Source organism: Perca fluviatilis, chromosome 16, assembly GCF_010015445.1.
Source record: "Perca fluviatilis chromosome 16, GENO_Pfluv_1.0, whole genome shotgun sequence".
Classification (NCBI taxonomy): domain Eukaryota; kingdom Metazoa; phylum Chordata; class Actinopteri; order Perciformes; family Percidae; genus Perca; species Perca fluviatilis.
The window spans coordinates 3,865,410-3,890,528 of NC_053127.1; the positions used below are offsets into that span (position 1 = coordinate 3,865,410).

General features: G+C 39.5%; 3 protein-coding genes across 5 annotated transcripts in view; 1 reads left to right on the forward strand and 2 right to left on the reverse strand.

Moving 5' to 3' along the window:
- Positions 1-1,825, reverse strand: part of LOC120543683 — a 5,466-nt gene extending 3,641 nt beyond the window's left edge. The window contains exon 1 of the mRNA XM_039776841.1: positions 1,603-1,825. Within this exon, the coding sequence (XP_039632775.1) occupies positions 1,603-1,683 (81 nt within the window). The 5' untranslated portion in view covers positions 1,684-1,825. The remainder of the gene's footprint in view (positions 1-1,602) is intronic.
- The window catches only part of LOC120543671, a 620,163-nt gene that overhangs the window by 377,663 nt on the left and 217,381 nt on the right, over positions 1-25,119 (forward strand). The gene's annotated exons all lie outside the window — the stretch shown is intronic.
- On the reverse strand, positions 3,349-20,464 carry LOC120543678. Of its 2 annotated transcripts, XM_039776835.1 has the most exons (13): positions 20,380-20,464; positions 20,035-20,124; positions 19,829-19,915; positions 18,610-18,699; positions 18,016-18,274; positions 17,427-17,486; positions 16,581-16,609; positions 16,283-16,369; positions 11,898-11,987; positions 11,317-11,566; positions 11,165-11,224; positions 10,307-10,350; positions 3,349-4,032 (listed from the first exon to the last, which is right to left on the reverse strand). In XM_039776835.1, the coding sequence occupies exons 2-13, from the start codon at positions 20,092-20,094 to the stop codon at positions 3,739-3,741; spliced, it is 1,410 nt and encodes a 469-aa protein (XP_039632769.1). In that variant the 5' UTR covers positions 20,095-20,124; positions 20,380-20,464; the 3' UTR covers positions 3,349-3,738. The 2 variants fall into 2 exon arrangements, with proteins under 2 accessions (XP_039632769.1, XP_039632770.1); XM_039776836.1 differs by lacking the exons at positions 18,610-18,699; positions 19,829-19,915.

Consider the following 25,119-nt stretch of genomic DNA (forward strand, 5'->3'; position numbering starts at 1 on the left):
ATTCAATGTGTTTTTTTATTTTCATGACTATTTACATTGTAGATTGAGCACTGCATCAACTATGTCCAATGAACACATGGAATTATGTAATAACAAAAAGTGTGAAATAACTGAAAACATGTCTTATATTTTAGATTCCTCAAAGTAGCCACCCTTTGCTTTTTTTGATAACTCTGCAAACCCTTGGTGTTCTCTCAATGAGCTTCATGAGGTAGTCACCTGAAATGGTTTTACCTTCACAGGTGTGCTTTGTCAGGGTTAATTAGTGGAATTATTTCCCTTATTAATAAAAAAGCAAAGGGTGGCTACTTTGAAGAATTTATAATTTAAGACATGTTTTCAGTTATTTCACACTTTTTTGTTAAGTACATAATTCCATATGTGTTCATTCATAGTTTTGATGCCTTCAGTGAGAATCTACAATGTAAATAGTCATGAAAATAAAAAGGAAACGCATTGAATGAGAAGGTGTGTCCAAACTTTTGGCCTGTACTGTATATAGGTTGAAATGTGAAAGAACAACAGTGGCAGGAAAAGCAGGTTATCTTTCACTAGAAGATTGTGAAAAGGCTTAGAGAAGACAATACGATAAGGATAACATCAAACATGTTTCATTTTGTCAGAACGCACAACAGAAAAAGACTGACAGTGGAATTGCTTGAAAAGTTGTTGGTGTAAGGTCTGCATAATCGATCACTTTATTCTCATTGGCTACCCGCCAACATGGCAGGTATGTTGACAGTTTCACCCGCCAATTGTAAAATTTACTCACATTTAGAGCGTGGTCGAGTGTTAATTTCAGGCCCTGGTTGGGAGTAGAAATTAGGTTCTGTGTGTTGCCATGCATGTTATAAGTTGGCAGTGGAACAAAGGAGTCTTGCCAAAGGTGATGCAACAATTGGGCCTAGAGAACATTACACACATGTGTCTCAACATGATCCCAGCATGCCATGTTTCAACTGCTGCAGTATTAATATTTCCCTTTGACAGTAAGAGACTCACATTATGAAATGAAATTGATTTAAGTGAAGTTAAACATTAATAACATGACTGCCTGCAGGGCCCAAAGCTCCAGAGAGCTGGGTGTCAAATCTGCAGAGCACTCGAACTAAAATCACTGACACATCAGTGACAGAATGATAATAACCTCTGAATAATAACCTCCGAAAATACATGATTCACTCTCAGTGGTTTCTGTGACATGAAAAATACTTTCAAAGTACTTAATGGTTAAAAAGACAAAGACAAAATGCACAAATCAAAAGTTATACCTCAGACATCGTGGACAAAGCCAGTGAATGAGTCCGTACTTCTGCTTACAGTTGAAGAGGCAGATTTGAGTCCACACGGCTAAAACAATGTGGTCATATCTGGCTCAGACCATCTCTTCATGTGGTCCAAGCATACATACTTGTACTTAGAGCTTTCCACTAGTGATCTGATCACTTTGATGTCAAAGCCAGGTCTGAATGTGGTCTCAGACTTTTTCTTTGTTCAAACCGCAAGCTTAGAGTGATTGTTTTGTAATCGAGGTGTGTGTGAAGGATCTTTACTTCATTTTTCAAAAGGAATTAGCAAAAAAAGTGTTTAATCAATACTCACGTTGTCCTTTTCTTGTTGGAGATTTGTTAGCAGTCGGCAGTCGGAGGTGCTCTCAGTGGAGGAAGTAACATGTAAAAACATTTATCTGCAGGTAGTGGAAGATACCAACTTAAATCATGTTTCACCAACCTGCCTGTTGCTCTACTTATCTAAAATAAATGCTTAAATGTATTTGGAAACATCAAACATTTTATATATGACTTTGTCAATTCCTAAAATCAAAAACATCCAGTTTCAAGCACACAGTCCCCCCCCCTCCATCTATTGACCAATGCTGTAGCCCTTTATTTCTCGCCCACAGGCCGAGAGCAAAGCGGGTACATCAGTTTCCTGTGTGTTAACACATATGAACTCATGTGCTGTCAGTTGTGTTAGTCAGCGAGCTAAAGCTTTCCACAGTCAGCAGTTTAGCCTCAGTCTGTGGTGGAAGAAGAATTCACAACTAAGTAAAAGTCCTCTTAAAAGTCAATCTTAGTAAAATGATGGAAGTTTTAGCAGCAAAACACAAAGTATCAAAGGTAAAAGTACTTGTTATGCAGAGTAGGCCCTTTGAAAGTGTTATCTTATTTATTTTTTTACTGATTCATTAACATCTAAGCAGCATGAGATCACACAGAGTTTAACAAGTTAACAAATCGACACATGTGGTCCCTCTAAAAACATATTTCCTTGTTTCCTCTCTCTTACCATAATTTCCTTGCATCTTCAGTGCTTCCTCTGTGGGACAGACTAAGACATGAAGGAAGGAGAGCAAGTGAAGGAAACTTTGATACAATTTAGGAGAACTGAGATGCACCTATAGATGAATATTGAGAGGATTCTTCTGTGCTCTCTCCGCTCTCAGTCGTTTGCTTGCTTTCCTCACTACCGTTTTTCTTCTTATGCAATTCCCTTTAGCATAACAACAAATTAGATGAGTTTCTCTCACCAGGAGCTTATTAAAGAAGTTGAAACGTCCAAAACAAAAGTCACATAAGGGCCGACCGCAAAAACTAGAGCGACAGACACTCAATGTTGGCCCAACTTGGACTGACAGCCAACGGTCTCCTTGGTGTCCGTTAAGCAAATGAGTCCAGTCCTACTGCGGATATTTTAACTACATGAAACAGATGATCGCCCACCAAGCAACGTGATATCATGACTTTGCGTAAACATACACGGCACTTTCTAAAGCCACGTGGCGTGTTATTGCGAGGCCACGGTTGGGTTTAGGAAACGTCACACGTGGGTTGGGTTTAGGAAAAGAACAAACGTGGAAAGGAAACATCACACGCAGGACACAATCCCAGGTCTCCTGGGTGAGAGTCCTGTGTTTTACCCATCCTCCACCCTTACTAACCTCACTACGCGGATTTTCGGCCTTTCATACTACTCGCTACAACGTCAATTCACACGCAATCGCAAGGTAATGTAAGTCAATGGAGGCCAAAAAGCGTTGATAAACATGCTAAAAAGTGAGTATGCATCTTGATAACACGCCAATAATGGCATACGGATTGTCGTGTCATACATACGCCACTTCATGAGATCAGTCTGCACCAAGAATCAAGTTGTGTCCGAGGTTTCTGCCTGTTAAAAGGAAAGTCTTTCGTCCCAGCTGTCACACTAAATGCTTGTTCTTGGTGGGGATTGTTGTCTCTCCATAAATGATAGTGTGGTCTAGACCGACTCTAAATGTAAACTGTCCTGAGAGACTTCTGTTATGATTGGACACTATAAATAAAAAAGCCACGCTGCATTAAGCCGTATTTGTTTCTCTTTTTATTTTTTTGAAGTTACAATTACATCAGAGGTTGCAAAAATATAAAAGAAATATAAAAAATATATAAAAATGACCAACCAGTATCTCTTTAATCATCAGGAGAATAATCTTCACTCAGACATATTTTTCTCAATTGTTTTTCTAATTTCACATCTGCATCTTGTTTGTCCATCTGTGAAGTTCTGCCTCCATCTAGTGGCTAAAACAAAGAACAACATGTCTTCTTCTCCCTTTGAATCATTTTCAAAGTCAACGTTTACTTAATAAAACAGGCTTAAACATTCTAATCTAAAGTAGAATAGTAAATAGTTAATGTGTAACAATCAGTTATTACAGAGATTCATCATCACACTCCATAGTCTCTTGCTTTAGCTTCAGATTAATTTCAGCACTTTTGAAACACATCGATCCACCTCACAGAGAGTATTGATCAGAAGTGAGCAGGCTTCTGGTCCCTTCTCCCGCACCAGGTCGATCAGGTTTCGTGCCTTGTCTGTTTTGACTTTTGTTCTGACTGACTGCATTTCCTCATCATTTATAAAACCACGCTCAAGGAGTTTATCCAGAAGCTGGTTTAGATTAGCATCAGACACTCTTTTTACAAACTCTGCCCGAACTTTTAACAGCTTTTCCTCTGCTGGGACGCTGTCCTCTGCTGGGACGCTGTCCTCTGCTGGGATTGCCTTGCTTGGACCTGGAAGATAACCAGGGAAAATACTTTTGTCATTTTGTGTTATGAAATGAATGATGGTATGAATAATTTGGATCAATCAGTTCAAAGGCAGTCTGATGTAGAGGGTGACACGGGAATCAATTGTCGCTCCCATCCCATCCCGAGCCCACGAAAATACTCCCGTCATGTCCCGATCACGTGACTGCCCCCCTCCCATTTGGTTCCCTATGTTGTCTGAAGTTATCAGACACCGTTGTCCCCCTGTAGCATGTTTGGTTAATTGTGGTCAAATCACTGAGGTTGCCAAGGAAATTTAGGCTACACTATACATTACATTACATTCAGCACGTGATTCCTAACCGAGATCTTCTCACACTCAAAACACACATTTATCGATTTAGGGTAGGTTAGAAGAATCGCTGTCTGCGGCTAGCACTAGCCAATCAACAAACGTATTGTGAGTTGTAAGTGGTTCTCTTCTCTAAAATGAAATGCCTCGCAATCTTTGGGAGCACTCACTGCATTGCAGCGTAATTTTTTTATTTAATATCCGACTCTGTCCCGCTCCCGCCTGCTCCCATTGATTTCTATGCTCTATTCCGTCCCTATCACGTTACCAACAGTGAAATTGACTACCGTTCCGCGGGTCACTGTACTCTAGTCTGACTGAATGAAACTTGAATGTTTGGATTGAAAATCGGAAGTCATGAAGGCACTGGTGCTATCTTGTCTTTTTGATGTGATTAATCTAAACGGATGTTGCTGCAAAAACTGTGATACTATAAACAAATAAGCATGAAACTAACTAGTGTTAGCAATCTAAAGTAATATAGAGATAATTGATATCTTGGTAACTGCATGTACGGGCCAGCTAACCTACCAGCTGCAGTTTTTTGCTTCTTGGGCAATCCTGAATCAGCTGCAAGTTTGCTTGTCGTCCCTGAAAAAGACATCTTAAAAAGTTAAAAACACAAATTGAAGATTATTCTCTCAGTCGGCTAATTTTTCAGTTCCTGAATCTCTCTCGGTAGAGACATGTTTAGTTTAAGGTTGCTTTCACACCTGAGCAATTTGAACCCTGGAGTGTTTGGTCGGATAGTCCGGTTGGTTTGGACACATGTGAAAGCTGATCTGAACTTTGGGGTCTCGTTCTCTGCTGTGGGGTTCTGTTCACTTTAGGTGAGAACCGGATCCGACTCAAATACAGGAAGTGAACCAAAAAAACAGACTGCAGTTTCAACTTGCACCATTACAGACTTCTACAGGATTTAGTGATATCTTTTAGATCCATTCAAGATATTGTGAGCACACGTGACTGTAGGTCTGATTGAAAAAACATCATCATCGCTCTCCTTCCGTCGCTTGCGTCTGTCAGCTGTTCAGATTGATCGCCTTCTTCTAAAATATTAGAAACACTAAAGCAAAACCAGAAACCCAACTCGTTATGGATTTTGTGTTGCTCCATTCTTTTAAGTGTCAGTGAGTTTCACTCAGATATTCTGTCCAACAGACCAGCGAGTGTTTGTTTATGTTTGACAAAGTGCAGTGTGAACGCAAACCGAACCAAATGATAAATGAAACAATGTTACAACTTAACCCCCAAATCACACGGAGGCTACCCAAACTGTAAATGTGAAAGTGGCCTAAATGTCACACTACACTACCACAGTGTCATAGTATTGATTTTGTCTGTGGCTCAGTGTGTGTTGACCTACCAGCTGCAGGTTTTCGCTTCCTGGCCCCTGATCCTGACGTACTCGCACATTCCCTCGTTGTCCCTGAAAAGGACATTAAAAAAAGTAAAACACACAAATTCAAAAAGACATTTAGCATTTTTAATTGGTGGTTTTTCTCTGGATTTGGATGTCTCTTAATAAACGCTGATTAAAGCCATAGTGCGCAACTATTTTATGAATGAACGTCACTTACATTCAAGGCATTGACTGAGTGGATGCAAAGCTAAGTAAGACTATCAGCTCCACACAACTCTGTTTTTCTGTGTATCCGGGGACTTTCATGTGCAGAAGCTCGAGTGATGCGTTTAAAGTCACAGCTGAGAAAGGACAACAGCAGTATTCAGCTTTGGAGACAAATAGGACAAACTTTTAAGACTTTTAAAAACGTCTCTCTCTCTCGTCTGCAGAAGTCCCACAGAGACAGACTGTAGGCAGTGCTTTTTCATTTATGTTGTCATAGCACGGGGAATGACATGCAGCAAAGGGCCACAGGTCGGAACCGAACCCACAGTCGCTGCGTCGAGGACTGAGCTTCTGTATATGGGTGTGCGCTCCACCAGGTGAGCTACCCAGGTGCCGAGTCATGGCACGTTTCTAATGTATGATTTATGTCTACTGACTTGAGTTAGCGTCAGTAGAACAGAGAAGTCCCTGTCAATCACTGCTCGGGCACGCACATGCATATAATAGCGTTCTCCCCTCCCCCTTCCCTGCGCACGAGCTGCAGAAAGGTTTCCCCCCCCATTCTTCACGTGCACTTGGCCAGATTCACAGGTGAGACAGTTGGAGCATCTCAAATGCAATGGCAGAGAAACATAACCTGACTCCGCCAGATGGATTGCTTCGCAATAGCTCGGCATATCCATCTGGGAAATTTCCGTTGGAGAACTTTTGGGAAGGGGTGAAAATCCTGGTTAGCTGATTGGATAAACCATCTGTCTATCACCACCTATAGTTGGTGATAAACGGGCCAAATCAACCAATCAGATCAAACTCTTGCCGAAACCAGTTGGGAGAAGAGCGAAATAATCTTTTCCTCCGAGAAAAGCCTCCAGTGCCATTTTTTGCTCTTCTTTCAATGAAGGAATACTTTCTAATTCGGATAAAACTTGCACGATAGCTACGCTGATCTCATCCGTGGAAGCCGCAGCGTTGTATAGACTGAACAGTCGCTTCTCGTTGCATCACACCTAAACCCGCCTCAAAACCAACGCTGATTGGTCGAATGTTTGGCGAACGGCTCCAAACCAGGCTAGGAGAAACAACCACCACAAGTAAAACTTCCAATTCCTCCTTTGGCGGCAAATGCTTACACAGCCTAGACAAGTATGAAAAATAGGAAAAGAAAGAAGAAAGAAGTTGATTGAGCACGTCATAAAACTTGGGTGAATATTGGAGTGGCTTTTCAGAGGTGGCGTGAGCTGCAGGATTTTAAAGATCTGAAGAACGATGCAGATGTAGCCACATTTCTTCTCGACAGGTAACGTAATTACCATGAATGATTTATCTTTCACTTGGTTATTAGTAGTCAAAAGTCCACAAAACTAGGTTGGTGAGGATGATAGTAATGTTTGCACAGTGGTCGGTCTGATATGATGCTGAAATGGCTAACAGTAGCCTGCTAGTTAGCATCGTTTTACTGTTGGTGAGTAAAGTTAACATTGTGTTAGTGTTTAGTTATTGAACATGTTGTCTGACATGCCGGCATTTCTGTCAAACTCCCTTAGTGTGGGAGGGGCTTAGGAGACGGTTTGGGCTGCAGCAGAAAGGGGGGAGGGACTGAGAAGTTGTCGATGTTCAAATTTGTTGGCAAAGTCTTGGCTCTTCACAATCTTACCTACAGCACCTTTAAGTTTCACATTTTTGGTAAATTTTTTGAGTGACAATTGTTCGTTTTAAAGCATGCACCGGAGCCACGTGTACATTACCAACCAAAAGAAAGAACAAATGTGCTTCAACAACTGATTTAATGTTAAAGAATTAATCAAGGGGGGAAATAATCTATATCAATGTTAACCGTTAATCATATCAACTCCTCAAACCTTTTTCTTTCTGCCGTTTCTTTAGTTTCTCCACAAAGGGGCGCAGCAGCTTCTGGACTTTAGCGTCCTTCCTTGGTATCTTCTTCATTATTTTATCTATTTCAGAGATGGACCCTTCTGTCCCGTACTTCTGGACAATTAAATCAGGGATTTCTTCTCTGGCCTTGCCAGTCTTCACTCCTTGAGGGATTTTGTCCAGATAGAGCAGCATCTTAGCGAATTGTGAGTCAATCAGATGCTCCAGGATGGAGCTCAGGGCTATCTTCCAATTTGTCTCAAACGACATCTGCAACACAGAGAGAATGAACAAAACAGTTAAAAACCTGACGGGGTTGATGACAACAAAACTAGCAAAGAGGAAACACTCAAACATCACACTTACGGCTTTACCAGATAAATATATATCATTTATTTAATACTAACCCTACCTCAGACATCGTGGAGTCGTGGACAAAGCCAGTGAATGAGTCTGCGCTTCAGCTTACAGTTTAGGAGGCAGATTTGAGTCCACACGGCTAAAACAATGTGGTCATATGTGGCTCAGACCATCTCTTCATGTGGTCCAAGCATACATACTTGTACTTAGAGCTTTCCACTAGTGATCTGATCACTTTGATGTCAAAGCCAGGTCTGAATGTGGTCTCAGACTTTTTCTTTGTTCAAACCACAAGCTTAGAGTGATTGTTTTGTAATCAAGGTGTGTGTGAAGGATCTTTAATTCATTTTTCAAAAGGCTAAAACAATGTGGTCATATGTGGCTCAGATCATCTCTTCATGTGGTCTAAGCATACATTATTTCAGGTGAAATTAACAGTAAAGTGTTTAATTAATACTCACTTTGTCCTTTTTTGTTTGACGTTTGTTGACAGTTGGTGGTGCTCTCAATGGAGGAAGTATCATGTAAATACTTGTATCTGCAGGTAAGTGGAAGATACCAACTTAAATCATGTTTCACCAACCTGCCACAACTCAGCCTGTTGCTCTACTTGTCTAAAATAAATGCTTAAATGTATTTGGAAACGTCCAATATTTAATTTTTTATTTTGACTTTGTAAATCCCAAAAACATCCAGTTTCAAACTCACAGTTCCCCCCCTCTGTTGAACAATGTTTTTGCCCTTTCTTTCCTGCCCACAGGCCGAAAACAGAGCGGGTACTTTCAGTTTCATGTCATGTGAACACATACTAACATGTTTTTTGCTGTCAGTTTTGTTAATCAGTTTTCCACAAAAGACTCATCCAGCAGTTCAGCCTCAGTCTGTGGTTGAAGAAATATTCACAACTTCAGTAAAAATACTAAAACTAAAAAGCCTTCATTTAAAGTTTGACCTCATTTAAAGTATCAAACCTTAAGTAGTTGTTATTCTTTTTCGCCCACAGGCCGAGAGCAGAGCGGGTACTTTCAGTTTCATGTCGTGTGAACAAATACAGTAATAAATATTGTTTGGTGCTGTGAGTTGTGTTAGTCACTGAGGCAAAGCAGCTTTCCAACATGGACACAGTCAGCAGTTTAGTATTCATAAGTTAAGTTTACTCAAGTAAAAGTCCTTCATATAAAATTTGACCTCATTAAAAGTATGGACGTTTTAGCAACAAAATGTAAAGTATCAAAAGTAATAGTACTTGTTTTGCAGAGTAGGCCCTTTGAAAGTGTTATCTTATGTATTTTTATTATTGAGTCATTAACATCTAAGCAGCGTATTGATGTTGCAGCTTGTAATATGGAGCTATACCAACACATTTTATAAACTGATCATGTTTATTTTATATGCAAAAGAACTGCTGTCGGATTTGACACTAAAAATTAAAAGAAATGTAATTGTAAAAATCACACTGCATTAGTGGTATTTGTTTATCTTTTTATTATTTTCCTAAACTACTGATTACATCAGAGGCTGTAAAAATGTAAAAGACATATAAATAACGTAAAAAAATGACCAACCAGTTTATCTTTTTTTTTGGATTGATTTACTGGACAGTAACTTTAAACATCAAGACATATTTTCTCAATTGTGAATTCTGATTTTCATATCATCAGTGATGTTCTGCCTCCATCTAGTGGCAAAAACAAAGAGCAACATGTTTTCTTCTCCATTTGAATCACTTTCATAGTCAACGTTTACTTAATAAAACAGGCTTAAACAGATTCTGATCTAAAGATGACAATAGTTAATGTGTAACAATCAGTTATTACAGAGATTCATCATCACACTCCACAGTTTCTTGCTTTAGCTTCAGATTAATTTCAGGTTTTCAGAAAGGAGGAGATCCACCTCACAGAGAGTATGGATCAAAAGTGAGCTGGCTTTAGTTCCCTTTCTTCGCACCGTGTCGATCAGGTCTCGTGCTTTCTCTGCTCTGCTTTTTGTTCTGACTGTCTGCATTTCCTCATCATTTATAACACAACGCTCAAGGAGTTTATCTAGAAGCTGGTTTAGATTAGCATCAGACACTCCTTTTACAAACTTTGTCCGAACTGTGCACAGCTTTTCCTCTGCTGGGACGCTGTCCTCTGCTGGGATTGCTTCGCTTGGACCTGGAAGATAACCAGGGAAAAGACTTTTGTCATTTTGTGTTATGAGATGAATGATGGTATGAATAATCTGGATGAATCAGTTCAAAGGCAGTCTGATGGAATGAAACTTGAATGTCTGGATTGAAAATCGGAAGTCATGAAGAAACTGGTGCTATCTTGTGTTTGTTTACGTCTGACAAAGTGCAGTGTGAACGCAAACCGAACCAAATGAAAAATGAAACAATGTTGCCACTTAACCCACAAATCACACAGAGTCTACCCAAACTGTAAATGTGAAAGTGGCCTAAATGTCACACTACACTACCACAGTGTCATAGTATTTGATTTTGTCAGTGGCTCAGGGGCCTACATGGGGAGCACGCTCTACCAGGTGAGCTAGAGGCCACCACATGGCTCAACACTCGAGCTGAGCCCAGAAAGACACCTGGGGAGCCAAACACCAGCTACTGGTCGACAGAGCAGTCACCTGAGACTGTAAGAACAACCTGACTAGTGCACTGCCTAGATCGACTACAAGAAAGGCTACGATTTGATGCCGCACTCATGGATACTGGAATATTTGGAGCTGTTTAACATCAACGGGACACTAAGAGTCTTAATCAAGAACTCAATGGTGCACTCTACATTAATGGACATCAAGCTGTTGGAATGACTAGATAAGTCTATTATGATTTGACAGTATAAACTTAATATACGTGTGTGTGTGTGTGTGTGTGTGTGTGTGTGTGTGTGTGTGTGTGTGTGTGTGTGTGTGTGTGTGTGTGTGTGTGTGTGTGTGTGTGTGTGTGTGTGTGTGTCTGTGTGTGATGCCTACCAGTGTCAGGTTTTTGTTTCTCGGCTACTGATCCTGACGTACTCGCACATTCGCTTGTCTCTGAAAACGACAAGTTTAAAAAGTTAGACCCACACACACATTTCATGTTAAAGAATTACATGTGAAGAAAATTATCTATATTGATTTCTTACCCAGGTTAGTAATGTCTGTGATTTTATTTCCTTGTAATGTTGCTTCTGCTGTGACTGGCATTTGAGAGCGGAGTCTTCTTTCTAAATCATCGTCCACTTTGATCCCAAACGTGTTTGCCAGAAGACGAGTTGTCACATAAACCGTCTGCCTCCGGTCGTTGAACTCCACCTCAAGGTGAGTGTTTGTCTTATTGGTCATTTTGATTTCCATTATTTGAATCCTTCCAGTCTGGACAGCAGCACTTGTAGTCTGAATAAAGACAGAGTGACATTCATAGTGAAGGTTGAGTTTTATAGTTCAGTGGTTCCCAACATGTCTGCATTAACAGGTTCATAATAAAATGTGTTGCTGTTAAACTCTTGTTTGTTTATGTCCATGGTTTTATTTTAGGGATATTTATTTAAAACATGTTTGCGTTGGTTAATTAGTATGTAGTTTCTTTGCTTTTATGGATTAGTTGAACTTTGAATTGTCTCTTTCTACTAATAAACTAAACCACAAAAATCACTGATTTGAGAGGAAAATCAAACATTTTAAACAGATGTTAGCATCAGTAGAACAGTGTTGTCTCTGCTGCTACCTTGGAGGTTTTGGAGGATAAGGCTGTTTTCAGCGACACGTCTTGCTTCTCTGTCTTCTTTTTGGGCTTCACGGCTTCAACAGGATCCATCTGAACAATCATGAGATTAAACACAATTAGATAGAATTCCTAATTTTTCACTTGAGGAATGGCAGATCAGCCCCGGAGCTGCCACTTCAATAACACACACACGACAAACATAATTTTCAGCATCTTACTGATATATTACTAATTTCTGAAATAAAAAAAATACTTTACCCGACACACGCTAGCATTAGCTTAATTCAGCATCAGTCACTTAACTTTATGTTAGAAGGATTAACGTTACCTTTTGTGATATTAAATTCATCACGTTTATAACAGTAACAAATTGTTAAACACCTTTGTCATCTGTAAAATGTTATTCCATGTTGTTTAGTTTTGGCATTTATGTCTCATGAACAACCAGAAGCAGCACAAACATCTTTTTCTATGTGTCTTTATGGTCAGAACACGTCAGATGTCCCAAGATGGCAGCAGCCGAGACATTTCACAAGCCAGAGGTGGTATCTACGTATCTGTACACCAGATGGGATCGGTTTGTTGGAACCCTGAAGTGGTCGGCCGACAGACAACCCCAACGCACAAGTGCTATGCTGCAGAGCTAAACATGCAAGAGTCCTCATGTCAGCTGTTCTATGTGATGGAAAGGAGACCAGGAGGACATGCTGGCAGTAAGTAGAAAGGTAATGGTCATTTGTCATGGAAGAATCCTAAAGTGAAGTAATCTATATTCACCAAGAACAATATAATGAAAAGTCTTCTGTACAAACCTTGAAGGCATTGAAGTCTCTCTCTCTCTCTCTGCGCACACACAAATGGTCCGGTTTGTGTGGTAGATGGGTGATGAGTCCATGACGCTAATGTCTGACTACTCCACATTGTCATTGTGATATTTTGTGATTACATTCTGAATCTGCAACGTTCTGTGTCAGGTACATCAGTAAGTTAGTAGTAGGGTAGACAGGAGAGTTGCATGCATATGAAGTGGTTTGGGGTCCTTCTGTAAATAATTTTGGGGTAGGCTACAATTTGGTTTTGATGAATTCTACAAGCAGCAATACCACAGGCCCATTCCAAACAGGCACATTTTCTATGGGCACTGCACTAGTAGAATGAATGTGAAATGTAAATGTATTTCAAAGTGTATTTCGAAGTGTTTTTGATTGTGTTGGTTGACTATGGATCTGAAACAGGGGTACAAAATGAGTGTATTAATGCTGATGAGTTCACCACGGCTGACAAGGGCGCAGACAGCGGTGAAAGTGAAACACAATCTGTCACTAAACGGTCTGTTAAACTAACACAAAAAGCACTATTGGATGAATAGGAAACACTGCAAAAAACAAGAAAGTCCAAATTAAACAAAGCATCTACTCTAAAAATAAAAATTCAAGAGTTGATGCAGGACAGAAAATATGAGACGGAGGTGCATTATACTTTTGACTAATACACAACTCTGTGCAATGAAGCAAAGGAAACTCATATATCTCTGTTAAAACTGTTACCCCCTGCAGAAAAAGAAAGACATGAGATATGGTTCAAAGTAAAGATGCTGGGTGTTATTGAGTATGTGGAAAACGTGAACAAGTGGTTGGCAAATGCAGACGTTCCCAAATCTGCTGAAAATATGAATAAGGATTGTGATGAGTGTGAAGTGAAACCCGATGACAGCATTTCCAATGTTGGAACAAATGTTTCTGTACAACAATCTTGCCATAAAAGTCACGGCAGCTCAAAAAGCAGTTCATCTTCTACTGCATCAGCACGCATTCAAGCTGAGGCAGAGAGAGCTGCGCTTGAAGCTCGCGCCGCAGCCTTAAAGGAGAAGCACGCTCTGGAAGAGCAAACAGAGGAGCTAAGGAGAAGAAAGGAAAGGCTGGAGATCAATATGGAAATAGCCCCTTCTGCTGCTAAATTAGCAGTGTTGTCATCTTTCAGTCACAAAGCTCGCTCAAACACACAGTCAAGTGGGATGGAATCTTATTTTGAAAAAGGAGCAAGGTTAAAGGACCATTACACCACTTTCCGACTTCATGACAAAGGAGCAAGGTTAAAGGAAAAATTCACCACACTTGTAGAGTCTTTTATCAACTCCTACATTAGACCAATATGGTGGGATCAGGGGAGAACTTGCTTGGACGCGTGTTCTGCGTGCCAATAATCAATGTCCACAATCTGTCTGCATCTGTGACCCATTTAATTTCCTGAACGGCCTACTTACCGTCGCACAAGCATACAGTCCATTTCATTTCATTTCTGGTTTAGTTCCATCCATTTTCCTTGTCAAACAACTTAAACACTGACACGACTGACACGACAAACACGGTGAAAAGCTGTCTGCTTTCCCCGTTTTCCACACAACTGTGTACCTGCGGCTGATTAACTTTATGCCTTCCCAAAGGCAATGCTCCACCCAGTGCTCAAACATAAAACTGCACATTGACATAACCAACATGGTGGCCTATACAAAAAAAAAAAGTGGTGTAATGGCTCCAACAGTACTTATTGGTCTTCATGTTGGTAACCTTAACGACATCTCCAACTGATAATCCTCTGCATTGCTCGGTCTCATCCCCCCACATGACGGTCTCGATGGAATCAGTCTCACCTTTAAGTTGGAAATGTTGCCTATTTATCTTCTTCGTGGCGAAACTCACCTTGATCTTTTCGACATGAACAAACCAATAGCACAAGTTATTAGACAACAAACATAAATTACTTGTTTTTCACAAATTCAAAAACAGAATTTGTTTGACGAAGATGCATTTTCTTATCACTCTGACTTTAAGATTGGGTATCATGTCTAATCAAGAACTTTGTTATAATTTTCACTTAAAAATTGGTATCTTGCGTTATATGTATTGTCACTTCAATTTAAAAAATGTCATCAAATCTAAAAACAAAAAATATAGATTTTTATCATATGCATCAAAAATTAGGGCTGGGTTAAAAAATTATAATCCATTATGATTAAAGTGATACCAATACCAATTACTGTTTTTTCTACTTCATTCGATGCCCATAATGTAATGGAGGCATTCAGTTTTGTAAAATACAACCATCACTCCTCCTCGGCCATACTTTGGAACGTTTTGGTGGCATCTTGGGCACACTGAGCTGCCAACTTCATCAAATACACCGCGCTCGTCTTCACCACACCACAGACTGTACAGGTTCAAGCTGCTGCAGTCGTGGGCCAATCAAACGTCAAATTAAATCAAAGAATGCATTAATGTACCATACATGCCTGTTTCTAACTTTGCTTCTTCACCTGGAGCCTTTGTGCTTTCTCGTCTCACAGATTTCCTTGGAGTGTGGTGCCACTTGGATTGTGTCTTTTACAATTGAAAGTATTACATAGGAACCACTTTAGTAAAGCCAGGCTTGCCAAGATCTACCCGGTGCATCAGATGAGGGATGCAATAGATGTTCCCAATTACCCTTGTGATTTGACCCAAATGTTCTTGTCATGCCCCAAACTGTCCAACTTCTGGCAGCTATTCTTCAGGGCTCTCAAGTTTTGAACAGAGTTCAGAGTAAGATTTCGGCGGCAGGGGTTTGGGTGGGCACGGGGGTCTGATCTGATAAATGACATAAATTTGTACAAATATTTTTTTTAAATTTAATTCAGCATTTCTTTGTGTGTGTGTGTCTGTGTGTGTGCAATAATTAATACTATGCATTGTCTGGATAAAATATAATGAAATAGCCTAGGCCAAAGGTTTTCACAATGGGGGCCGGGAGGTTGTGCAGTAAAAATAAAAGAAAAAAAAGAAAGATATTCCAAATTATTAGGGTATTGTTCTAAAAGTATTATGGGTAGGCCTATTATAAAATGGGTATCTTTAAAAAATATAAAACCGTCAGAGTAGCCCTGCAGCCGATTCAACATGTAGCTATAATAATAATAATAATAATAATAATAATAGGCGCAAAAGCTACCCAGTGTTTCCTCTATGTTGATTTCTGCCGCCACAGTATCAGGAATAGGGCAGACGCACAACAGGGTTTCCGCTATGTAGCTACATGTAGTATATAAAGTCCTAATTCCACGACTCTACAGAGCCGTGTGCTCTACTGAACTCAAGCCAACTGTCCTCCGCTCTCTCTCCCCTCAACTGGAACAGTGACAGGATGTCATCACTCGCGAAGTCATGGCAACCAGATAAACAACAGGGCGAGTATACTTGTCACTCAATCTTAGGAAAAGTCACAAACAGCGACTATAATAGATTTGTTTGGGTATATACTGTTCTTTATGAATAAAAGTTTTCCCCCATCAAATGTTTTATGGTCACGAGTCATCTTGTATCTTGTAAGTAACTTCTCTGGTTTAAACTCACCTTTGTAACTTTTCCATTGACAGTCACTTCTGTCTTGTCAGGAAATGACTTGACTTCTTTAATGGAGTAAACTGTCAGACCGTCGGGCTAAATTAGATACCAAAAAATAAAAGTACAATTTCATCAATGTTCAGTAAACAGAAACGTACATTCATATTTTAAAACATATTACTGCTGTGTGGTTATTGTGAATGATGCATACATGAAAGTATTTTGATATTGTATCCATTATAGATGCCAGTTTGTAAGAATGCATGCAAGAAAAATTAACCTAACACGTTTATTTCCAAACTCTTACCTCGGCAGGTTCGCTGCTCTTCTGTTGATCTTTACAAGGAGAAACAAACTTCTGTCAGTGTTTAGTTAACGATATTATTTTTTATAAATAAAGATGTTCTATAAAAACTGCTATTTTATTCTAAATTATTGAGAAGAGGCCAATTATTTTCACTTTGTTCCTTAAAGATATTTTTTATGGCTTTTTCCTTTATTTAGAACAACTGAAGAGAGACAGGAAATTGGGGAGAGAAAGAGGGGGGATGACACGCAGCAAAGGGCCTCGGGTCAGATTTGAACCCGGGCCTACATGGGGTGCACGCTCTACCAGGTGAGCTAGAGGCCACCACATGGCTCGACACTCAGGCTGAGCCCAGAAAGACACCTGGGGAGCCAAACACCAGATACTGGTCGACAGAGCAGTCACCTGAGACTGTAAGAACAACCTGACTAGTGCACTGCCTAGATTGACTACAAGAAAGGCTACGATTTGATGCCGCACTCATGGATACTGGAATGTTTGGAGCTGTGTAACATCAACAGGACACTAAGAGTCTTAATCAAGAACTCAATGAGGCTGTGGAAGACGAATCTAGAGGACAAACCAAAGCCAATTGCAAAAGTTAAGATAAAGTGTGGCATAGACCAAGGATATGCTCTATCCCTGCTGCTGTTCTACTAAACCCCCCCTCAGTCAGATCATCACTAATAGTGGCTACAGATACAAGTTCAGAAGGGGAGTGACCATCAGCCACCTCCTCTACATTAGTGGACACCAAGCTGTTGGAATGACTAGATACAGTAAGTCTATTAGGATTTGACAGTATAAACTTAATAATGTGTGTGTCGGTGTGTCTGTGATGCCTACCAGCGTCAGGTTTTTGTTTCTCGGCTACTGATCCTGACGTACTCGCACATTCGCTTGTCTCTGAAAAAGACAGTTTAAAATGTTAAACCCACACAAATTAAAAATGATTCTGTCATTTTTCTCTGGTGTTTTTTCTCTGTAAAGAGATTCTGAGTTTAGATGTCTTTTCATAGATGCTGGTTAACGGATGTTAAGTCTAAGTAGATCCCCACTGAGATCCATCAGCCATTACACCATTTGATTTCTTCAGTGGCTTATTTAAACATTTTAAATTCTGTGTGCATAACAATCACAAAGTGAAATGTGTCATTTGTTATTGAATATCTCTATAGGATCCAGATATATGTATTATATATATAAATATCTTTTATCTAATTTTTTAATTTATCATATAGTATCAAACAGTCAATGCTGGAAAATGAAGCCAACATGGAAGTGCTGGCTCCAAAAGGGAATCAATTCCCATTGTTTGTAATATTTGTTTTTATCACTTTGTAAAGAGTTTTTACTCAAATATCCTAATTTCATTCACTGTGATTTCATGTTAAAGAACTAAATGTGGGGGAAATAATCTATATTGATTTCTTACCCAGGTTAGGGATAACCCTAATGTATATCATTTTATTTCCTTGTAATGTTGCTTCTGCTGTGAGCGGCATTTGAGAGCGGAGTCTTCTTTCTATATCATCGTCCACTTTGATCCCAAATGTGTTTGCCAGAAGACGAGTTGTCACATAAACCGTCTGCATCCGGCCGTTGAACTCTACCACCAGGTGAGTGTTCCGTTTTTTGGACTCTTTAATGTCCATTATTTTTATCCTCCCAGTCTGGACAGCAGCACTTGGAGCCTGAATAAAAGACAGATTGACATTCATAGTGAAGGTTGAGTTTTATAGTTCAGTGGTTCCCAACATGTCTGCATTAACAGGTTCATAATAAAATGTGTTGCTGTTAAAATCTGTTTGTTTATGTCCATGGTTTTATTTTAGGGATATTTATTTAAAACATGTTTGCGTTGGTTAATTAGTATGTAGTTTCTTTGCTTTTATGGATGAATTAATTGGACTTTGAATTTTCTCTTTCTACTAATAAACTAAACAACAAACCTCACTGATTTGAGAGGAAAATCAAACATTTTAAACAGATGTTAGCATCAGTAGAACAGTGTTGTCTCTGCTGCTACCTTGGAGGTTTTGGAGGATTCGGCTTTTTTCAGGGACGAATTTTGCTTCACTGTCTTCTTTTCGGTCTTTACAGCCCCAACAGGATCCATCTGAACAAACAACGAGATTAAAACACCATTAAGTAGAATTCCTGTAATCCATTTTTAAATATTGGAATCACCCCTCAATATAATTATAAATGTCCAGATTTGCCTCATTCCACAGACTAAACTACAAACATGGCTGACTTGTGGCTTTGAGAACAGTAGAGCGAGGAGATCATTGCAGGTACCTTTTCAATTCTGGTGTATTTAGTTGAGTTCAGCGATACAAGTTGAGTGTAATGATGGGTCTTCATGTTGGTATCATGTCTAATCAACAACTTTTTAATTTTTACTTCAAAATTGGCAAATGAATAACAATTTTTGGTATCTTGCATTATATGTATTATCACTTCAATTTAAAAAATATCAAATCTTAAAAACAAAAAAGATGCTGCAGCATTCATGGGCCAATCAAACGTCAAATTAAATCAAAGAACGAATAAATTGTACCATAAATGCCTTTTTCTAACTTTGCTTTTTCACCTGGAGCCTTTCTCGTCTCACAGATTTCCTTGAAGAATGGTGCCACCTGGCTTGTGTCTTTTACAATTGAAAGTATTTCATAGGAACCACTATAGTAAAGCCAGGCTTGCCAAGATCTACCCGGGTGCATCAGATGAGGGATGCAATAGAGGTTACCAATTACCCTTGTGATTTGACCCTAATTTTCATGCCCCAAACTTCTGTCCAACTTCTGGCAGCTATTCTTTAATACAATCTCAAAGGTTTTGGAGTTGAAGATCTGTATGTTCCCTCATGTAGCTATTTTTTGCAGGCCTCCAGATAATTAGAGCAACGGCTACTAATTGCTTGTAATTGCTTTTACCTCTCTGATTGCCCATCACAGGATCTTGCATCTTTGACACTCACCCTCGTCTTTTAAGAACTGGCTGTGTGATACTTGATCTTGCTTAAAACGTGAGAAAATAAAGTCTGCTTTTAGAGGTTCCTCCGATAAGTTGTATTCTTACTGGAAGTTGCTGATCCACCATGTTAAACAGCTCCCCCACTGGGAAAATGTCATTGTAGCGGCCTATGTCATGTATATGTAATGGCCTGCTACCCATGCGTGAAAACATTTTATGGTCACAATTCATCTCGTAGCTTGTAAGTAACTTCTCCGGTTTAAACTCACCTTTGTAACTTTTCCATTGACAGTCACTTCTGTCTTGTCACAAAATGACTTGACTTCTTTAATGGAGTAAACTGTCAGACCATTGGGCTAAATTAGATACCAAGAAAATGTAAGTACAATTTCATCAATGTTCAGTTCTTAATGCAGAAATAAGACATTTTAAACAGATGTTAGCATCAGTAGAACAGAGTTGTCTCTGCTGCTACCTTGGAGGTTTTGGAGGATTCGGTTGGTTTCAGGGACGAAGCTTGCTTCTCTGTCTTCATTTCGGTCTGCACTGCTTCAACAGGATCGATCTGAACAAACCACGAGGAGTGATTAAACACAATTAGATAGAAATTTTCAAAATACACAAAGCAAAAGCTATAGCTCAGACATCGTGGACAAAGCCAGTGAATGAGTCCGTTCTTCTGCTTACAGTTGAGGAGGCAGGTTTGAGTCCACACGGCTAAAACCATGTGGTCATTTGTGGCTCAGACCATCTCTTCATATGGTCTAAGCATACATTTTTTCAGGAGAAATTAACAATAAATTGTTTAATTAATACTCACTTTGTCCTTTGTTTGAGGTTTGTCGGCTGTCGGAGGTGCTCTCAGTGGAGGAAATAATATTTAAATACTTTTATGTGCCGGTAAGTGGAAGATACCAACTTAAAATTATTAATCATGTTTCACCAACCTGCCTGCCGCTCTAGTTATCTAGAATACATGCTTAAATGTATTTGGAAACGTAAAATATTAAATTTTTTCCAACTATGAGTTAATCCTCAAAATAAAAACATCCAGTTTCAAACTCACAGTCCTCCCCCCCTCTATTGAACAATGCTGTAGCCCTTTATTTCCCGTCCACAAGCCGAGAAAAGAGCGGGTACTTTCAGTTTCATGTTGTGTGAACAAATACTGTAATAAATATTGTTTGGTGTTAGTCAGTGAGGTAAAGCAGCTTTCATAGCTGTAATCGTAAATCATTAATCCTTTAAACGTAATCTTTATATTATAGTATTTAATTGTTATTACTGAGTCATTAACATCTAAGCAGCATATTGATGTTGCAGCTTGTAATGTGGAGCTATAACAAAACATTTTATAAACTGTAAACGTTTTGATGTAAAGGAACTGCTGTCAGATGAGCGGAGCCCTGGAGGTGTCATGTACGGTTTTTTTTATGCGCGCGCGCAAGCAAATATAAAAACAACATAACTCGCATGCATGCTTTACTAAAACGCATGCAGGCTTTAAATAAGTCACATGCAGGCTTCATTAAAGCGCATGCATGCTTTCAATAAGTCGCACGTGTGCTTTAGTAAATAGCGCGTGCAACTTACTAAAGCACGTGTGCGAGTAATAAAGTGCATACGCAACGGTATCGTCCCGTTTCAATTCTGCCCGGTTGTGCCACCAGTGTGACTGCCTGCTCGGTGCTCCTCTTCAGCGATACGTTAGGGGTGGAAACCTGTTTGTGTATTTATTATTTGTGTAATCATCTAGCTATTTTATCACACTTGTGAACTATTGTGCTCCTTGAAAGTACCGAACACATTCAGCTGTGGGCAGCTTCTTTTTACAGATTGTGATGCCAACTGTTAAACTTTAAAGCTTTAAACGCTAAAGTTGCTAAAGTTGCCAATTTTCAACCCTTTCTGAAGCGCGTAATCCAACTGGAGTTTTACCGGCGGATAAACACAGACCTCCGGGTACTGGAGACATTCATCTGTACAGCAGAAATGAAAATCTGCACTTTGCTTCTCTCATCTCACGGACCCAGCAGTTCCCATTTTTGCAAACCATACATACAGTAAATTCAAGGAAAAAGATGACCTTCTTTTACACATTTCCATGAATCATGGATGTGTTGATGACATAAATGAGGAAATATTAGAGGACTTAAGGAGATGTGATGTTGAACTGCATGTGCCGATGCCACTTAACCCAAATGCCCCAGCAGCAGCAGCAGCACGAGAGAGGAGAGACAGAAGAGCTGCATCGTCTATAATGAGGTCATCTCGGTCTCATAATCATCATCATTATCAAACTTTATTACAGACTCAAGGTCCAAATCACCCACAACAATACATAAATGCATATCCATAAACACACATGCATACACACCTACCTACACATGTAATAAATATAAAAACAAACACATTTAAAAAGAAAATTATTGTTCTACCAGGAGACAATTATACCAGTGTTTCCACATACGGGATTGGTAGCGTGTAGTGCTTAGACGTCAGTTAAGCCCATTATTATTTCATTTTGTGACCCATCAAGCCGACACATGAATTTAAACATTAAGTTTCTTAAAACAGCATGAAAGGTTCTCACTCTTGCAACCACAAACATCTCACTTGCACTACACCATCTTGGTCTTGTGAGTAATATTCTCATTGCATCATTATATGCTACTTTCAATTTTAAAAGACTTGCCTTTTTATAGTTTGACCACAAGTGCGCAGTATACAACGGTGTGCAATATGCTTTGAACAGAGATATCTTTACACCAGCCGTACATGCCCTAAATTTACGTAAGAGACTATTGGCTTGTGCATACATCATGCGACATTGCCTGTAAATATCTTCATCATCTGTCATTTTATCAATGATAAAATGACCAAGGTATTTCACCTTATCACAGACACTAAGCGTATTTTTAGCCAATTTAAAATCAGGGTAGTTCAAACCTTTAACATCTTTAGTTCTACTGATCATGACGACACTCTTATTGGCGTTATATTTAATATCATGTTCCACACTATATACGGAACAGATTGTAAGAAGCTGATGTAATCCAGCACTACTTGGGCTAAAAATCACAAGGTCGTCAGCGTACATAATATGGTTCAGTACTGAATTACCAATCATGCACCCAGTATTACCGTCTCTCAACTGCCTGGACAGATCATCCATATAAAGATTAAAAAGAGCCGGTGACAAAATACCCCCTTGTCTGACTCCATTACCAACCCCAAAAAATGCTGAGACACTATTGCCCCACTTCACTTGCATAGTCTGGTGAGCATACCAGTAAGCTAAAATTCTCACAATATACTTGGGCACCCCTCTTTGCCTTAATTTGTTAAATAATTTATCATGATTTATGCGGTCAAATGCTTTAGAAGCATCAATAAAACACATAAGAACTGATGAGTTTTTATCTCTGTATTTGTTCACAATTTCCGTTAGAGCATATATACACAAGTCAGTGCCATGTTTAGCTTTAAACCCAAACTGGTTATCTGTGGTATTAATAAATTCATTTAATCTGTCCAACAGAATTTTTTCTAGTTTGATATTTGATATTCCTTTGATATTATGCTCGCTAAAGCTATAGGCCTATAGTTATCTAAGCTGCCGATCTTCCCAGCTTTGTCCTTAATAACTGGAACTAAAAGAACAGCCAACATTAAGTCTGGCAATACACCATGTATCATAAAAACAGTAAAGCAAATGGCGAGCAAGGGAGCTATTCTTATACTGGCATTTTTAAGATGCTCAGCATAAATACCATCCAATCCACTATCTTTGTTATTAGAAAGCTTATGTATGGCTTGGTGTACCTCATGTGACATAATCACCATTGATTCCAGCAAAATATTGCTCTTAATGTGTTCTACTTTATACAAATCAGTATGAATACAGTTGAATAAGGTACTATAGTGCTGTCACCATAACTCAGCAATTTCCTCTGGTCTGGAGATGCCTTCAACAGTGCATGGTAAAGATGTCTTGCAGTTATTAAGAACTCTCACGTCTTTCCAGAAATCATTAACATTGCTACCTATGAGCTTCTTTGCCATGGAATCAGCCCTCATGGCCTGCTCATTTTTGCATATAAAGTGAATGGCATACTTATATCTTGCATTAGTGAGCTTCTTATACTCAAACACAGGACCCTGTCGAGGCCTACCAGCAATAGCCCATGATTTAGTGGCCTCCCGTGCCTCCATATGATATCCAGACACATACTCCTTCCAGCCAGGCTTGTTGTCATGGTTCTTATTTTTATATTTATAATAGGGCTTACTGCCTTCATACAGAGAATGAACTATGTCAGAATACATGGAGCATATATCTCTCCTATGCTTCACATCCTCGCAGTTAATATCCTTACAAAAGATCGTATCTAGAGGTAGTTGGACATTACCTAATGACTTGTCTGTATGTGCATAGTAGCGGAAAAGTCTTCCTCTTTGAGTGTTGACCAGTCTAATGCTTTTGTATAGACACCATTTACACATCTGGATATGTGTTCAGCATTTATCACCATAGCAAGAGGTATATGATCTGACGTTGTTATCCCATACAAAATGCTCATACACCCCATTGAGGCATGTGCATCAGCTGTACTGATACAGTGGTCCAGCCATGATGTAGTATGCCAGGCCTCGCTAATGTAAGTATAACTGTCTGTGGGCAACAATTCTCTGCTTGACAATATTCAATTATTATCTTCACAGACTTGATTTATATGTTTAGCGAACAGTGACTTCCTATCTGAAATATCCGCATTCATATCTCCAATGACATAAATGCAAGAGGTATTACTGTTTTGAATAAAGGAACTAATAAAGGCAAGCCTATTTAAATATTCATCCTGATTCTGACAGCATTCATATGTTGTATAAACATTTAAGATATACAACTCCTTGTTATTACAGACAAAACACAGGGCTATACACCAATCTACATCAAGCCTAACCACATTTATTGTTGAGTCTAGCTTTTTATTCCATAGGACCGCCACGTCCCCTGATATCCTACCCCTGACTATTCCCATGCCCAGGTCAGTTGTAGACTCCTCAGCCCCATAAAAATCATCATTAAGAGAGTTTAAACATTCCAAGCTTTGCTTTGCTAAAAATGTCTCTTGCAAACAGAGTATATCACAGTTCTCCAGAAGGTTGTCAACAACTAGGCGGCGCGCTTTATCTCCTGCGTTCTGCCCCAAACACAGGCCACGACAGTTCGACACAATCCGAATGTCCATTTACAGAGACTTAATAAGTGCCCGTGGCACCAGCATGTTCAATCAATCTCCCCACAGCGGGTGCGATGCTTGACCCGATAACTCCCGCCCTACGTGGCTCATAATATCGCCGAACTAATGCCCCTTCTGGCCAGAGTTCCGGATCATACATTTCGTTAACCTCATCGCATTCAGCAGTAACTTTGAATGAACCACACCTACGGTGCACAGTGTCAATCCTTTGGCAGGCAACCTCCCGTCCAAGTTTTTCCTTGAGATAACCAGATAAAGTTTCAGCATCTAGATCTGGCGAAAACACTTACCAA

Excerpts from the sequence above, each read along its gene's own strand:
- LOC120543678 (XM_039776835.1), bottom strand. The coding sequence starts at position 20,094 with ATGAAGACAGAGAAGCAAGCTTCGTCCCTGAAACCAACCGAATCCTCC. Across the intron at positions 11,988-16,282 it reads TCAATGGAAAAGTTACAAAG|ATGGATCCTGTTGAAGCCGT; the intron begins GTGAGTTTAAAC and ends ATGATTGTTCAG. Across the intron at positions 4,033-10,306 it reads AGGACAGCGTCCCAGCAGAG|GACAGCGTCCCAGCAGAGGA; the intron begins GAAAAGCTGTGC and ends ATCCCAGCAGAG.